This window comes from Littorina saxatilis, linkage group LG9 (assembly GCF_037325665.1).
Source record: "Littorina saxatilis isolate snail1 linkage group LG9, US_GU_Lsax_2.0, whole genome shotgun sequence".
NCBI lineage: Eukaryota > Metazoa > Mollusca > Gastropoda > Littorinimorpha > Littorinidae > Littorina > Littorina saxatilis.
Genome location: NC_090253.1, coordinates 49,874,420 through 49,891,851, shown reverse-complemented (window position 1 = coordinate 49,891,851; position 17,432 = coordinate 49,874,420). Strand labels below are relative to the sequence as shown.

General features: G+C 40.6%; 2 protein-coding genes across 2 annotated transcripts in view; both read right to left on the bottom strand.

Annotated features, from left to right (window-relative positions):
- Positions 1-1,316, bottom strand: part of LOC138976353 (uncharacterized) — an 8,706-nt gene extending 7,390 nt beyond the window's left edge. Inside the window, exon 1 of the mRNA XM_070349215.1 lies at positions 677-1,316. The gene's annotated coding sequence lies outside the window, so the exon portion shown is untranslated. The remainder of the gene's footprint in view (positions 1-676) is intronic.
- LOC138976352 (uncharacterized) overlaps positions 1-11,347 on the bottom strand; it is a 28,075-nt gene extending 16,728 nt beyond the window's left edge. Inside the window, exon 1 of the mRNA XM_070349214.1 lies at positions 7,380-11,347. Coding sequence (XP_070205315.1) covers positions 8,828-10,984 — 2,157 coding nt within the window. The 5' untranslated portion in view covers positions 10,985-11,347 and the 3' untranslated portion in view covers positions 7,380-8,827. The remainder of the gene's footprint in view (positions 1-7,379) is intronic.
- Between the last annotated feature and the right edge of the window lie 6,085 nt (positions 11,348-17,432).

Below are 17,432 nucleotides of genomic sequence, written 5' to 3'. Positions count from 1 at the left end.
TACATGTATAACTATTTCTTAGATGTCTGTTTTCAACTGCACAGAGCTTTGGAGAGATTCAATTACTGTTCTTGTCATTTTTCTTGCATGTTGTAAATAGAGATATCGCAGCTATTTGCATGGCGCGAATGTCGTGTAACATGACGGTGTAAACATGTACTGCGATTCCGTGAAACATGTTTGCAAATAAAGGCAAATTTTAATAGCAATTTTTACGTTTTTGCAACGCATGAATGGTAATTCAAGCGTAGAATGATATAAAATTATCAATTTTTTTATCTTTGAAAACACTGGTGAAGTGGCCTAGCGGTTAAGACATCGGCCCCGACATTTCGAGGCCCCGAGGCCTTGAGTTCGAATCCCTGCCAAGTCGTTTATTTTTTCTGCTCGATCCTTCTCGACAAATATGCTCAGCTCTGAGAGAGCAAACCGGATGTTACCACTGCAAAATTCAAGCGTTGACTGAAGCTCTCAAGGTCATACACGCCGTATAGATGGGGTTTCGGGTAGCGTTTGCTGTACAGAATTCTGTACATGATTTTATCCCTATTTTTCAACCTCGTAGCCCCGGAAAGTCATAAATAGACCACAGCTTTAAGACGGCCACTTCGTAAGCAAGTTTGTTAAGTGAATGTGAACACCACAGTGATTTTCTAACAACAGCAGTAGTCCATACCTTGCAGTCCTCAACAGTACGGCCCATCTAGAAGCAAGAATGTCCACTGAAACCTGCTGGCAACGTGAGAGGGCGGAGAGCAGGCAGTTGTCCAGTAGGCCGGTCGGTCAGTTCACGGCCACAAAACTCTGACAAGCAAACGAGAAGGAGAAGAAAACCCGAGAGATCACCTAGTCAGACAGCCTTTCAACACGAGGCCGTCAGCTCAAAACACGAGAGCTAAAAGGGCGAGGCGTGTAGTTGGCATTGAGAAGGAACTAAAAACTGGGCCCGGTGACGTCGACAATTTGAATCGAATATTCATAGAAAACGTTTTGGCAGTGACAACGAAATAACAACTGGGTGACGTCGATAATGTGAATCGAATATTCATAGAAAACGTTTCAAAAAGAAAGGCCAAGGGTGTGTGTGTGACGGTTTGATTCACTGCGAAACTGGATTTTCCTTGTCCACGTTTATTCACTTTCGTCCTGTAGACATCGCTGTGTGTCGAAACCTACTGTTTTCCTTGTGACATTTCTTGAGCTTTTTCACTTTTTCTTCACTCGAAGAGAGGCACATGATTCGAGATAGGCTTGCGTCACTGTTTAATACTACCTTGAGGATGTGGCTATATATGCCTATCCGGGGCTTTCAACGCTTTGAACGTTTTATTCGTCGTTTTGCATCGGTGACCGAACTTAATCTTGACATATTTGTTTGATTTTATGATGACCGATATTTGATGTGGCTACTTGAAATTGTCGTGATATCTTGCGTTCGACATTCTACCGGCAATTTTCGCTTAAAAACAAATTGCACATGTAATAAGTAATAAGATTTGATGTTGAAATATTACTTTGATTGACTGCAAGATATGAAGATTCATATTTCAGTTGATTAACACTTAATTGAAGGTGCTTATTATTAGTCTTGGCATGTGAACATCGCTACACTGATTACTTTCCTTGTTAGTGTGTGTCCTTTTCCTCGCTTTCCATCAAACTGTTTGTTGCAAAACATGTTTTCCTAGACATTATCGATCGCATGTTTTCCTCATCTCCAAGTAGTTTTGGGAGTATATGCCAACCTACTTGACTTTAAATCGAAGTCGTTTGTCATTCAGTCTTTAATGTTTGCTGAGTAAAAATGCAAAGCCAGGGCAAAGACACACACACACACACACACACACACACACACACACACACACACACACACACACACACACACACACAAAGACACACACACACACTCACACGTACACACACACACAAAGACACACACACACACACACACACGTACACACACACACAGACACACACACACACACACAATCACACATTCTTTAGGAGACAAACCTCCCTCTCCACTCTTGTTAAAACTTAAAGATACGTATTTATAACTAAACTCAGCACACAAAAAAGAAATGCACCCATTTTCTTACCTTAACTAAAGCATTCATTCCCGTGTCAATTCATTCAAACGTTATATTCCATAAAATGCCCTTTACTTGGCTATCTGGCACATGTTTCGGATCAAAAATGTCTTGTTTGTATCTGTAATTCTATCATACTATAAGATGACAGTGGTATTGGTAATACGACTTATGTGCTTGTAATTAAATATGTGAACCTATGTTTTATGTGCTGTTGTCCTATCAGTGAATGTCCTAATCATTCTTATACAAGTTAATGTTCGTTACAATCTTTTACAGGCAGGCAGGGTGTGCTGAAGAAAATGTTCCATTTTTATGTAACATTCTAATGGAGCATAAATTGTTATTGTTGTAATTGTTATTGTTTTACAGGGGTCACGTGACTTCCGCCCAGATAAGGTACCCCCAAAGTCTACCTGACAAAACGTGAGGTACTGATAAAACATCGACGAAAATTCAACAACATGGCAACTTTTACATACACGGAGAAACTGAGCCAAATCAAATATCTACGCAGGTTAGGTTGTTTTGTTTCGATATCTTGCGAATTTCTTCTTGTATGTCATGTCTACAGATGCAGATGTCGATCGTATGTAAACCTGCTAAGACTTGTAATAATTGTTTTAGCAAATTTGTCCAAGGGTATGGGTGAGGTTCTTTCTTTATTTGGTGTTTAACGTCGTTTTCAACCACGAAGGTTATATCGCGACGAATGGGTGAGGTAACTTATAACGTTTAACGATGTTCACCATCCACACAACGCAACACAAGAGGAGTTTGGTGTTCCAAAGTTTATTCTTTAACATTACAAAATGAAAAGAGGTCTTCGGTTTACTTACAAAAATGCAAACAATGTTTATCTTTAAACCAAAATCAAAAGCTACTCAAACAGAGCTCAAACCAGATTAACAACTCAATGAAAATTTAAATGCTCGATCAACAAAGATCAACGTTACCCCTGAGAGAAAAAAACCCCAATTACAACATAAGTATATTTCAACCACAACAATAACAAAGAATAATTTATCTTTCTTTATTTGGTGGTTAACGTCGTTTTCAACCACGAAGGTTAGATCGCGACGGGGAAAGGGGGGGGGGGGAGATGGGATAGAGCCACTTGTCAATTGTTTCTTGTTCACAAAAGCACTAATCAAAAAATTGCTCCAAGGGCTTGAAACGTAGTACAATATATTACCTTACTGGGAGAATGCAAGTTTCCAGTACAAAGGACCTAACATTTCTTACATATTGCTTGACTAAAATCTTTACAAAAATTGACTATATTCTATGCAAGAAACACTTAACAAGGGTAAAAGGAGAAACATAATCCGTTAGTCGCCTCTTACGACATGCTGGGGATCATCGGGTAAAGTCTTCCCCCTAACCCCGCGGGGGACAAAGAATACTAACTTCAGTTTTATCCAGAACAACTTTCAAGAAAACAAACAATCAAACATAAAACTATGCTCACATAAGAAAATGACAAACATGATACAAAACAATACAAATATAGTTATGACAAGAAATTGGAACGACTTAATCATAAAATATATCATGTAAATCATGATACAAGAATCCAACCGCATAAGAAACATGAATTCAATCACCACCTCTGGTGCCTGTAATTGCAAATTCCTTTGAACATGAACAAGAAGTTGCGCTTTGAGGAATTCTAATCCAAATACAATCAAGACCAAATCAAATCTTGACTGCGCCCACCAGTGACATGCTAAAAGCTTCATCACTTATACAAACCTTCCACACCCAATTAATGCCTTAAATTCTTCTCAAAATGACCGACAAACATTTCAATTCTCTTTTGACCAAAAAAACTGCTGCATACAAAATAATGCACATGCTTACCAATAATACATTTACATAACTTCCATGGTGATTCCTTTTCGTCGAAAGAAAGACTATGTTCCATTTCAGTCAACCAGATAATAATCAGTAAACACTTAAAACACAGATAGGCAAATAAACAGTAAACACACAGCAACTCCGCAAGCCTTGTGACAGGATGCATAACTCATAAAGGTGACACAAACAAAAGCTATAAAACTAAAATACTATAACAAACAGAACTATAGAGTTTTTATCATCTAATTCTTAAAATACATCTGTTACAACTCTATCTTCATAATACAATACCATCTATACTATTTCATCATGTCACTTCAGATTCTTTCAATTAATAATTGTCTCCCTTGTTCCTGGTGACCCCCTGGTTCTTCACATTCTATGACTATCACATGTTATATTAAATCCGAGTACGTAATCCTTCAACTATACAAAACCTTGCATCAAATAAACTTGAAAAACAATACACAGAGACTCTAAGAAGCAAATCAACACAATATATTAAAACAAATTCTTACCTGATTTAGGAATAAAACATTTGGAAATCATGAGCATGAAAATCTGACTCGTGTGAAGAGGCAGAATCAGCAAAAATGCAAATGGAAACGAAAAGTACTTTAAGTAATAATTATACTACTTAAAAATAAAACTGCTAAGCCTAAAAAAAAAACCACATTAAAATAAACAAAATTAATGACATTCACATACATCATATAATATTGTATCTCTAATTCCTTTCTAAATATACAAAAGGACACAACATTCCAGAGAATTCGAACACATTGGTTCAAGACTATGGAATAACCCAAGGGAAGTAATCCTGACATTCCCTTTGTCAAGAAAAAGCACAGTTTCTCTCCTTACATTAGATTTTTTTTCTCTTTTGAAATACATATATTACAACACCACAACAGCACCACTATCGTAAAACAAAATGTATATAAAGAGCAATACATTCACTACACCACAACAAAATAAATGTGCCCCTCAAAATGTCTGGGCCCTATACTGACACTTTCACATTTACAACCATATTTTCAATTTCATTTCGAATCTTTATGAGCGGAAATATACACTAGTACTTTACACTTGAAAAACATGTTCTCTACTTAATTCTTTATTGTATACAAAAACCTTGCATATTATCTTGTTTTTTTCTAAGATAGAACCATTGTATGCAGTCGATCAAGTCGGCCTATATTGTGTATAATATAACACACACACTGTCATATTGCCTTATGAAATGTTCTGTTGCTCTCTTCTAGAACTATATATCTACACTACACCAATTTCTAAAACATACAACACGTAATTAAAGACGTAATACGTAATCTTTAACAATATCAACAGTTCAAATGAGGTTCACTCTAAAACAAACGTGTCAAACGTAACCTTGATTTTATTTATATATTCATCTAACAAATACTGTTTTCGCAAGGCTCTTGAAAACTACAAATGTAGGTACAGCCTTTGCGTATCTACATTTATAAATAAAACAAATTGTAATTGGCATTTAATATTATAGAGTTGAAACTTTACAATTTTTAAGAGAAAAACACAGAAAACATCCTTCCAAAAAAATGTCACAATGATGTTTTCCACTATAAACACTGGGGCCATACACAATCATTTTATTCACATCAGGGTACAGACAAAACTGTTTATCTTTCCATTTGTGGTCTGTAATCCTCAACTTTCTTATTCAGGTTAATTTCAGGGCTGCCATAGAACTTTTAACGTCGGGAACATTCAGACCACCACCTTTAACACTTTAAACAACAACATGTTATATTAATCCAATTACGTTTTCGATTCCACACAAAATCAAAAATCATTCTCTGTAAATTATGTACAAACCTGTCTGGAGGGTTTGGCAATAACATCCACAAATACATGAGTTTGGACAATATTAATGATTTCAAAACTGAAATATTCTCTATTATAGGACAAAAATCCCACATGTGACTTTGTACATTAATAACACATTAATATCCGGACAGCAGCATGCTTTCATAATAAATGAATTCAATCTCTTGAAACTTCTCACATCCTCTTAAACACGAAACATACAAACACAAACTATTTCTTCTACAACACACCACGTGAGCACACATACTCCAAACATGACAGACACAGTCCCATTCGTTCGTCTTTCGCACGCTTTTCATTCATACTTGCCTCAATCTGAACATCCTCACTATTCATTCACGTGACGCGTGTTAAAGCTGCACACGCATAAACCAATCACAGTGTGGCACAGGCGACTGACATCAAATGAAAATGGTATAACAAACTCAATACTGTCAAGGCAAAGAGAACAGCCAAACACAAGCACGAGCATAGATACAGTGGAACCCCCCTTTTAAGACCCCCCAATTTAAGACTCCCTCCTTTTTAAGACCTTGTTTTCTCAGACTTTCTGTTCATAACCTCTGTAAAATTACCCCTATTTTAAGACTCCCTCCTTTTTAAGACCTGATTTTCTCAGATGTTTGGAGGTCTTAAAAGGGGGGTTCCACTGTATTGCAAGCAAAAATACACAGATTGAGCATAATCAGACAAACAGGCAAACAAACAACCAGACAAACAAATGAACAAACGAACAAGCAATTAGTCTAAAAACTGTTCGATGTATTTCACACATGAAATTGTACGAAGAAGAAAAAGAACAGGAGAAAAAATCAACAACAACAACAACAACAACACCGAGCCAACTATGCCTGCCATACCCGCAGAGAAAACTCGGTACATTAAAGGAAAAAAAGGGCAAACAGACAAGAGCGAAGCTATTACAAGCAAAATCACACAGATTCAACAGTGGGATAAAAACAGCAACCACAACACAAAATAACAAGCAGACACTAATCAGCTAAACAAATATTCATTGTATTTCACACATGTATGTTTACAGAAAGGAGAAAACTATCAAACAAAACAAAGGAACTAAAATAAACACCACACAAACCAAACACAGAGCAGGTAAACGTACCACAGAAAACCAAAGATATGTTCTTCTCTCGGGACGGTCCTGAGTTTTCCCGACCCCTCGGACACTGACCTCCCCTATCCTCTACATAGATTGACACCCGTGCCGGCACAGTCTCACACTTCCCACACAAACGTATACCTCTCGCTGAGCTTAGTGAAGCCAAGTTAACTACACCGCAGGAGTAACAAACAACGTTTCAAAATATACCTTGGAAAAAACTTCTTTTTTTTCTCAATTAGTTGGGACAAATCAGTAAGATAAAACGTAGTTTGTAAAATGGCAAAGAATGAATTACTTTCACAGGTTTACACATATTATGAGCGGTAAAAAAAAGGCGCAGTTTTGCGTCATTTTATAGGGATATTATGAAAAGAAGCGCTGTATTTCAGCGATGACCAAGTGCAACGCTTTGAAACTATGAGGATCTCGTTCCTATACACAAGACCTATTTCAGGTAAAATATTGTATTGTTACAGATATTTACAGTTTTCTGTTTTTGTTATGCAATCTTCCGGAAAATGTTTTTAATCTCGTCGTAAACTTACATTAAATAAAAATCATGACTTCGAATGCCTGCAAACAAATGATTGTTGCAAATACTGCCAATGTTTTATTTACGTATGGTCACTAGTTTACATTTTCTAGTCCTGTAAACACGATCGAATATTTTGAAATGATCACGTGCTACAGCAATGCCAGGTCATTCGTGACCGCAGCATGGTGTGGGAGTGATAACTACTGTTACTCGTAAACCGTGCAGCGGGATCGTTCCATATCTTTCCCGTATGTTTACCAGACTAGCACAATTCCGCCAGTAGTCGTACTCAAATGAAACTTTGGCGAGACTTGTAACAATTACTTTGTGAGAGGGTGAAGTGGAAGGGATGCATAGATCAGGAAGCATTCAATAGAGACACAAAGTCAGGGGTTGCAATAATGTGACTTTTTTTTTAACAAATACCAGACGGCAGAGTGGTTAATTGCGCGTTCACTCCTAAATGTATAGTAGAACTCTGTCGCAATGAAGCTATTGAAACTTCAAACAATCCTCTGGCGAACGTCACATAATAATCAAACCAGCTGCTACAACACTTGTTCCGGAACACACAAAAGTTATTTTCAAATACTCCTCAACTACATACTTGGCCAAAACGAAGTTAATGGCTCAATACACAATACTAATCTCTGCAGCTACACACCAAAACAGTTCACTGGTTCAATCACGATTGAACAACACAATCCAAAGTCACAAAAGACCACACACATGTCTTAACACTCCCACTTTGACACTTTCTTTCTTTATTTGGTGTTTAACGTCGTTTTCAACCGTTCAAGGTTATATCGCGACGGAGGGAAGGTGGGTGATGGGATAGAGCCACTTGTCAATTGTTTTTTGTTCACAAAAGCACTAAACAAAAATTTGCTCTGCTGCAGCCTCAAGCTTATCAGTATGATGAACGCGTGCAACAGTTTAAACAATCAACCAATCAGGGCCCATCATCTTAAATGAAACGCCTACAAGTTACCAAAACACAGCGATCCTGACAGCAAGCACAAGCATCAATGGGTCAGTGGGACATAATTAGACAGGGACTGAAAGAGAGGAACAAGAATGAACGTGAAATGTCTTCACTCTATCTTTGTTGACAGTTCACCCTGTCACAAAATGTATTGTCTGTATGCCTTGTCTCATAAAATTCATTTTAGCAGAACGTTTTAGTTTGCTCAAGCAATAATACTTTTTCTAACTCAACAATTGAATTTGTGAACTGTTTGACTGTCTTCCATAATGTCCTATGCAAACATGATGAGACCAAATCATTAATGATCAAACTGTCCTCGGCTGTCTTTTCTTATGGTGATTCATGGTATTGATCATGACTATCAGTTATTCACCTTCTTCAATCTGACAGGAGCAGGGCGGCCTATGAAGCTCGGATAGAAAATCTTCATCAATAGAACCACATCCACCGCACATCCAGGGTCCACTGTACGGTTCTTTAATGTCCTCGGGGTCAGGAGGGTAGTCCTTGAGAAAATCAGAACTGATCACGTGATCCTGTAAGACGCGACGACGTAGAGAGTCAGGAAGACCGAGGCTTGCTACTCTTTCGTCACGCTGCGGCCCGCAGCCGATGAGATGCGAGATTGTCAGGGCACAGATGTCCCGAAGGGATCGAGGGTGACTAGAAATGTGGTCCAGAAAGTCCATGATGCCACACCAGTTTTTCATTTTTTCTGTTTTTTTTCTGACAAAGTTTAGTTCTGCATCCCAAAAGGGAAAGTGTTCTTGAGTACAACATTCACCGACAGTATAATGCATCCCCTGGGAACGAACATGGCTGAAAATGTCGTTAAGGAAGGCCAGGAAGGGACTGCTATTCCTCACGTGTTTTACTTTTTGTCTGACATACTCCGAATTTGCCAGTTTATGCATTCCTGTATGACAACACGCACTAGCATCATCCGGCTCGTAATCAAAACCCGAATGAAAATGGCTGAAGAAGTCTTCCGAAAACTTCAAGATGTCACGCTGGTTCGTTTCTTCAAATTTGTGTCCAATGAATTCTGAATTCACCAGTTCATGAATTTCTTCATGACAACATGCACCAGCAGCATACAGCATCCTAGCGATTCGTAGTTTGCGTCTCTTTACTGCTTGCCACATGGGTGATTGGAAACTGTCCACTGTGACGTTTTGGGCTTTCTGTTTAAGGGACCTCAGCTGTGACTGCGACAACAGAGCCTGGTGTGTTGCCACCCCTGACTGGATCAGAACACGCATTACATTCTCCTTCTCGCTTCCAGGCGTGATGGGTTCAGGCTCCCAGGAGAAATCATCGCTATCTGCTCCAGCCAAGGCAGCCATGATCAAGGTGTTACCCTTACCGTCTGTGGCCAGTGGGTCTGTCTGTGTCGTGAAGAGTTCCCGCACAAGGTCTGATTGACCCTTTTTACAGACAAAATGCAAGACCGGTTCTCCGTTACGGAATGTTTGTGAAACAGTGGTTCCAGCAGCCCTAGTGTGCATCAACAGAAGCAAAGCAAAGTCCCAGTTGCGATAGTTAACAGCCGTGCAAACCACAGTCTCACCATCTGAATCTCGTACGTTAGGTTCAGCGCCAGCCTGTAGCAATGCCTGCACCATCTCCTTCATTACGTCTTTATGGGTGAACATGGCGTCGTGTAGAACTGTTCTGTTGCTCTCTCCTGACCTGGCGTTCAGGTCAAACCCGGTCTCAGTGCAGGCTGTGGCTATGTCCGCTCCACGCCCGAGACACGCTTCTACTTCTTTCCACTCTCTCCGTTTCATTGCTTTGACAAGGACTTGGTGCAGCGCTGTTGTGTCCATGTCGTACAGTCGTAACATGTGGTCCACCACACCCCATTCACCATCCCGCAAGGCTCTGTTCATACATTGTTTGAAACGGGAATCAGCCTCCACGTGCAGTAAATTTGAGATTAAACAAATCTGTTCTTTATTCAGTGTGGATTTCGCGATCTTAAGAAAGCACACAATCATGTTTTTGTTTTGTATTTGGGGAACTAGCAAAGATAAAGCCGTTTCATTATGTACTCCATAACAGCGCTCAACCCTACACTCTCTAGGAAATATAAACCCTCTGGGAAGAGATTCAATGGCAGCAACATGGAGAAGAAATTCTTTGGCTTTCTGAAGGCGCCGCGAAAGAAAAGCTCTCCTCCATGACGCACGAGTACAGACTTTAAGACAGGCACGTAGCGTTTCCCGTGTTACAACCTCTATGCCCAACACGTCTAGGACTCTGACACAAGCGACGATTTCATACTGAAGCTCTGCTTGTTTATCTCGAAGTTCTGTGTCCAACACGTCTAGGACTCTGACACAACCGATCCTTGCATACATACGCTCTGCTTGTTCATCTGGTTGCCATTCCTGTAGCAGTGAAGTGATGATATTACTTTCCTCGCACGTCCGTGGCAGTGTACATGGAAAGCTTTGTCCCTCGAATTCCTGAAGCAGGAAACTAACATGCCTGTCAAACTTATCATCCAATGCATCCATATTGTTTCCTTTTTCATCAATCACTCATGCTGTGACAAGAAAACACTCTAAATATTCCCCGCGTTTGTTCGCATGCATGTCTTTATAATGAATCTGCATTGCCAGGACATGTTTATGATCTAAGTGCTGTCAAGGTCACCACAAATTAAGGTAGACAATGTAGACCACAGCTTTATTTGTTGTTCCAATGAGAGAGTGTTCTAAGAACATGCTTGCTGGTAAGAATGTGAAGGAAGATTACTGTATCTTTTGATGACTGATATTGTTTGTGGCCAGCAGTCAAGATGTGAACAAACGAAGAAGTTGTTTGTTGTAGCTGTTTTCATTGTTCAGGGCATCTCGCGGTGCAGTTTCCAGTTTATCAACTTGGGCTCTGAAAAAGATACATTTAATGATTGAGATGGACATTAAAGACAGGGATACAGACAGATAGACATATAGACAGACTGTGAGACAGATAGACATACAGCACACGCACACACGTTCGCACGCATGCACGCAAACACACGTAGTCAACATGTAGAAACTCATTAAACATGTGTAGGAGCAATGTAAAATAGAAGTGCATCACATCCAGCGTTAGTTTCAAGATTATTCCTCTGAACAAAGAGCCTTACAAGCGTTTAGTGTCGCTTTGGGGAATGGATTGGACCAGTCCGGCCCGTCAACATGAGAATACCTCTCAAAGTTTGTTTGTTTCGTTCATGGGCTGAAACTCCCACGGTTTTTATGTGTATGACCGTTTTACTCCACCATTAAGGCAGCCATACTCCGCTTTCGGGGGAAGCATGCTGGATATCTTCGTGTTTCTATAACCCACCGAACTCTGACATGGATCACATGATCTGTTCCGTGCGTACTTGGTCTTGTGCTTGCGTGTGGACACGAAGAGGAATAAGGCACTAGCAGGTCTGCACATTAGTTGACCTGGGAGATCAGACAAATCTCCGCCCTTAACCCACCAAGCGGCAGCGGCCGGGATTTGAACTCACGACCTTCCGATTAGGAGGCCGATTTCTTATCCACTAGGCCACTGCACCCGTCACCACGCAAAGTAAATGTCATCTGACGTATCTTTGAATCATTTCTGACGACAGAGGTCACGCAGGTGAACACGATCACAGAGAAGGGCACACAGAGTAAGATTGGGAAATCTGGGAGCGTGCATGTATGCCACATGTACGCTATGCCACGACAGTGTTTTTGTTTTCGATTATGTATTACTTTATTATTTAATTCAAGTAGAAAGCTAACAGCAACAAGAGGTGCGCTACCCACATGTGTCCGTGTTTAGGTGTCACTGAGCTGCCACCTGTACATGTGATTTACCAAGGTCTGTTGCCTGGAATGGCGCTGACACGGGGTGGGGCATGGATATCGTTTCTGAGTTGTCACATAATGTTGACTCGTGTTCGTCACGGCCTGGATCACAAGTCAAATTGGCTCTCCTCCACCCCTCTTTAAAATAACGTATAAGTTAACAGCGCAAAAGTCAATCGTTTAATGAAGCTGTCAATGTCATTGAGGCAGTGTAGGTCCGGTTTCAGGCTGGCTTTGGTTTAGAGAAATAACTCTGTCAGGATTCTTCTTCTTCTTCTTCCCGTGGGGGACCGGATCCAATTTCTTGGATGTTGAAGGTCCCGCGGGGAAGGGGAAGAGCGTCGCTCCTCGCTATCAAAACCTCGTACAAACAACCTCAACAGGAAACAAATGGTCACACGAGAAAAACACGGTTGCCCTCTTAAAATAACGGATTTTTTTTTTAAACCAGATTCTCCGTCTGTGGCCATTTCTGAATGATGGAATTTCCGTCCCAGATGGAAGCGTTATAAACCTATGCACACAGTCATACCAGGGAGCGAGAGAAAAAAACTGTACATACAAGGTAGACATGTTCTTTGCTGAACCAGTGTTGTGGAGAGTCTACAGGCAGTAATGGAAAGGCTGTGGGATCACGGATGGAATTTGAGAATGTTCCAAACGTGTTGGTCCTGGTTTGGGGGATGGCTTGAAAATTCTGAAGGAATTTCACAGATAGTAAGGGGGGTGAATTCTTAAAATACCTGTACCCTCGCAAAAAGGTGCTCACCGAACAGAAAACGATCTTTTGTCCAAATATCTGTTTTCTCCAAAATATTTCTAAAATTGGTATATGTGTGCATGAATGTGCAAATATATAGTGGCCATTATTTCAATTGTGTGACTTGCAAGGTTTTGAATTAATCTTCGTTAAATGTCAAATTGAAGGCCAAAACCGTTTCTCTGAAAACGTACATCACGTACGATACCTCTGACTTGCTTAAACGCTTTAAACTTCGTTTTGCAGGGGCGACCAAACGGTACATCTTAATCTTGACATATTTGTTTGAAATTTGTATGACGGATACTGATTTGCAAGATGTGTCGAACGCAATATGTGTCGTGATACTAGCATCAACGTTTAATCTCGGATATTAAAGAATCTTGTTGATAAAAACTCTGGAAATGTTGTCAACACGTCAACCGATATAACGGTGTATCATGCTGCTGTCTTTCAAGTCATCCACCAAAGTCTGCTGAACGTTTGATAAGCTTTTGTGAAAACTACCTGAAATTGTCGCGATATCTTGCGTCCGACATTCTACTGGTTATTTTCGCTTAAAAAACAAAATGTATATGTAATATGTAATAAGATTACTGTTGAAATATTACTTAGCTCTGATTGACCTGCTTGTTGCAAGATATAAAGATTCATAATTCAGTTGATTCACACTTGAGGGTGCTTACCAGTCTTGGCATGTGAACATCGCTACATTACTTTCCGTGTCAGTGTGTATCCTTTTCCTCGCTTTTCATCGTACAGTTTGTTCCAAAACATGTTCTCCCAGACAACGTTTTTTTTGTTTCTTCGATCGCGCATTTTTCTCATCTGAAAGTAGTTTTGGGAGTATGCCAAGGCACTTGACTTCAAATCGAAGTCGTTTTGTCATTCAGTCTTTAAGGTTTGCTGGGTAAAAAGGCCAAGCGAGGGCAGAAAAGTACACACACACACACACACACACACACACACACACACACACACACACACACATACACACACATACACACACACACACACACACACACAAACACACACACACACACATACTCTTTTTATCTTTCTCTCTCTGTCTGTCAGTTCGTTCGTCAGCCCGTCGGTCTATCTGCCTGTCAGTCAGTCCGTCTGTTTGTCTGTGTCTCTTCTCTCTCCCTGACGCCGCTCTCTCTGTGTACCAGCATGCAACTGAGAGGCACAAAAAGAAGGCCTTAAAAAATGAGGCCTTATTTTTGTAAGGCATTATTTCTTTTGGTGCAATAATATTAGTGCTCTCTCACACATTCACAGTTTGAATTTGACAGTGCGGTGCTCTTTACTTTAGACGGTTACTTCGTAAGCAACACTTTGTTGAGTGAATGACAAAACTACAGTGATTTTCTAACACCGGCAGTAGTCCATACCTTGCAGTCCTCAACAGTACGGCCCATCTAGAAGCAAGAATGTCCACTGAAACCTGCTGGCAATTTGAGAGGGCGTAGAACACCAGTAGGCCGGTCGGTCAATTCACGGCCACAAAACTCCAACAAGCAACGAGAAGGAGAACGCAACCCGAGAGATCACCTAGACAGCTAGCCTTACAACACGAGGCCGTCAACTCAAACTACGAGAGCTAAAAGGGCGAGGCGTGTCACTGACAGTGACTACTTGGTGATGTCGACAATGTGAATCGAATATTCATAGAACACGTTTCAATAAGCAAGGGTTTGTGCGAGAGTGTGACCGTATGATTCACTGCGAAACCGGATTTTCCCTGTCCACGTTTATTCACTTCCGTCCTGTTGACATCGCGGTTTGTTGAAACGTACTGTTTTCCTGGTGACATTTTTGGAACCTTTCACTTTTTCGTTCACTCGTAGAGTGGATTGTGCTGCTGTTTAATACTACCTTAAAGATGTGCTTTATCTGTGACTATTCGGGGCTTTAAAAGTTTTGACCACTTTAAACTTTGTTTTGCAGCGTTGACCAAACGGCACATCTTAATATTGACAAATTTGTTTGATTTTTTTATGACCGATATTTCATGTGTCGAACGCAATATGTGTCGTGATTCTGGCATCAACGTTTCAATCTCAGATATTTTCAAAATCTCGCTTTTAAAAACTCTTCAAATGTTGTCGACAAGTCTACTATAACGATGTATCAATCTGCTGCCTTTCAAGTCATCCACCAAAGTCTGCTGAACGTTTGATAAGCATTTGTGAAAACTACCTGAAATTGTGGCGATATCTTGCGTCCGACATTCTACCGGTTATTTTTGTTTAAAAACAAAATGTATATGTAATATGTAATACGATTACTGTTCAAATATTACTTAGCTCTTGTTGCAAGATATAAAGATTCATAATTCAGTTAATTCACACTTGAAGGTGCTTACCAGTCTTGGCATGTGAACACCGCTACACTGATTACTTCCCTTGTCAGTGTGTGTCCTTTTCCTCGTTATTGATCTTACAGTTTGTTCAAAAACATGTTTTCCCAGACAGCGTTTTTTGTTCCTTCCATCACGCGTTTTCCTCATCTGAAAGTAGTTTTGGGAGAATGCCAACGTACTTAGCTCTGATTGACTTGCTTGTTGCAAGATATAAAGATTCATATTTCAGTTGATTAACACTTGAGGGTGCTTATTAGTCTTGGCATGAGAACATCGCTACATCAATTTCCACCGGCACGGTGGCCTAGTGGTAAGGCGTCCGCCCTGTGATCGGGAGGTCGTGGGTTCGAACCCCGGCCGGGTCATACCAAAGACTTTAAAATTGGCAATCTAGTGGCTGCTCCGCCTGGCGTCTGGCATTATGGGGTTAGTGCTAGGACTGGTTGGTCCGGTGTCAGAATAATGTGACTGGGTGAGACATGAAGCCTGTGCTGCGACTTCTGTCTTGTGTGTGGCGCACGTTATATGTCAAAGCAGCACCGCCCTGATATTGCCCTTCGTGGTCGGCTGGGCGTTAAGCAAACAAACAAACAAACAAACAAACATCAATTTCCTTGTCAGTGTGTGTCCTTTACCTCGTTATTGCTCGTACTGTTATTTCAAAAACATGTTTTCCCAGACAACGTTTTTTTGTTCCTTCGATCACAGGTTTTCCTCATCTGAAAGTAGTTTTGGGAGTATGCCAACGTACTTGACTTCAAATCGATGTACTTTTTTTCATTCAGCCTTTAATGTATGGGGCGGGGCGGGGCGGGGGCGGGGATATAGCTCAGTTGGTAGCGCGCTGGATTTGTATTCAATTGGCCGCTGTCAGCGTGAGTTCGATCCCAGGTTCGGCGGAAATTTATTTCAGAGTCAACTTTGTGTGCAGACTCTCTTCGGTGTCCGAACCCTCCCCCCGTGTACACTACATTGGGTGTGCACGTTAAAGATCCCACGATTGACAAAAGGGTCTTTCCTGGCAAAATTGCTTAGGCACAGTTAATAATTGTCTACCTATTCCCGTGTGACTTGGAATAATAGGCCGTGAAAGGTAAATATGCGCCGAAATGGCTGCAATCTACTGGCCGTATAAAATTTCATCTCACACGGCATCACTGCAGAGCGCCTAGAACTGTACCCACGGAATATGCGCGATATAAGCCTCATTGATTGATTGATTGATTTAATGTTTGCTGTGTAAAAGAGCAAAGCCAGGGCAGAGAAGTACGCACACACACACACACACACACACACACACACAAACACACACACACACAGACACACACACAGACACACACACAAACACACTCACACACACACACACACACACACACACGCACGCACACACACACACACACACACACACACACACAAACACACGCACGCACATACACACACACACACACACACACACCCACCCACACACACGTACACACACTCTAACATAAACTCAATAAATGTTTTTCTCAATTTTTTAAATTTTTGTCAGACATGAAAGATGGTTCGGTGTACATATATTTCCCAATCCCCATCCTCCCACTTATCCATTTTTTCGAATAATGTTTCTATTTAAAGACAAACAAATACATATGTTTAGGAGAAATGTAATAAAAGAAAGACAAAGTGTCAGATCGGTTAAAGCCATATGTACTCGATGACTATACACGCTAATTGCTTTACCCACAGCTGGAGACATGCTAAATTAAGTTCCCTGCAAGATATTGTGGTCTAGGACCCCTTAAATGTTGAGATATTTGAATTTTTATTTTGATCTAGATCGTCCTATTTATAGATTTGCCAACAGAGGTAGCGTTGACGCAAGGGAAATAACTCCGCGTCTTTGTTGACATCCTCACTTTTTCAGAGGCTAGAACAAGCTGTAATGCATGTATATGGTCCGCGCATGGCGACATATCGTCATTACATGGTCTTATGGTGCGTTTGACATCGATTATGGG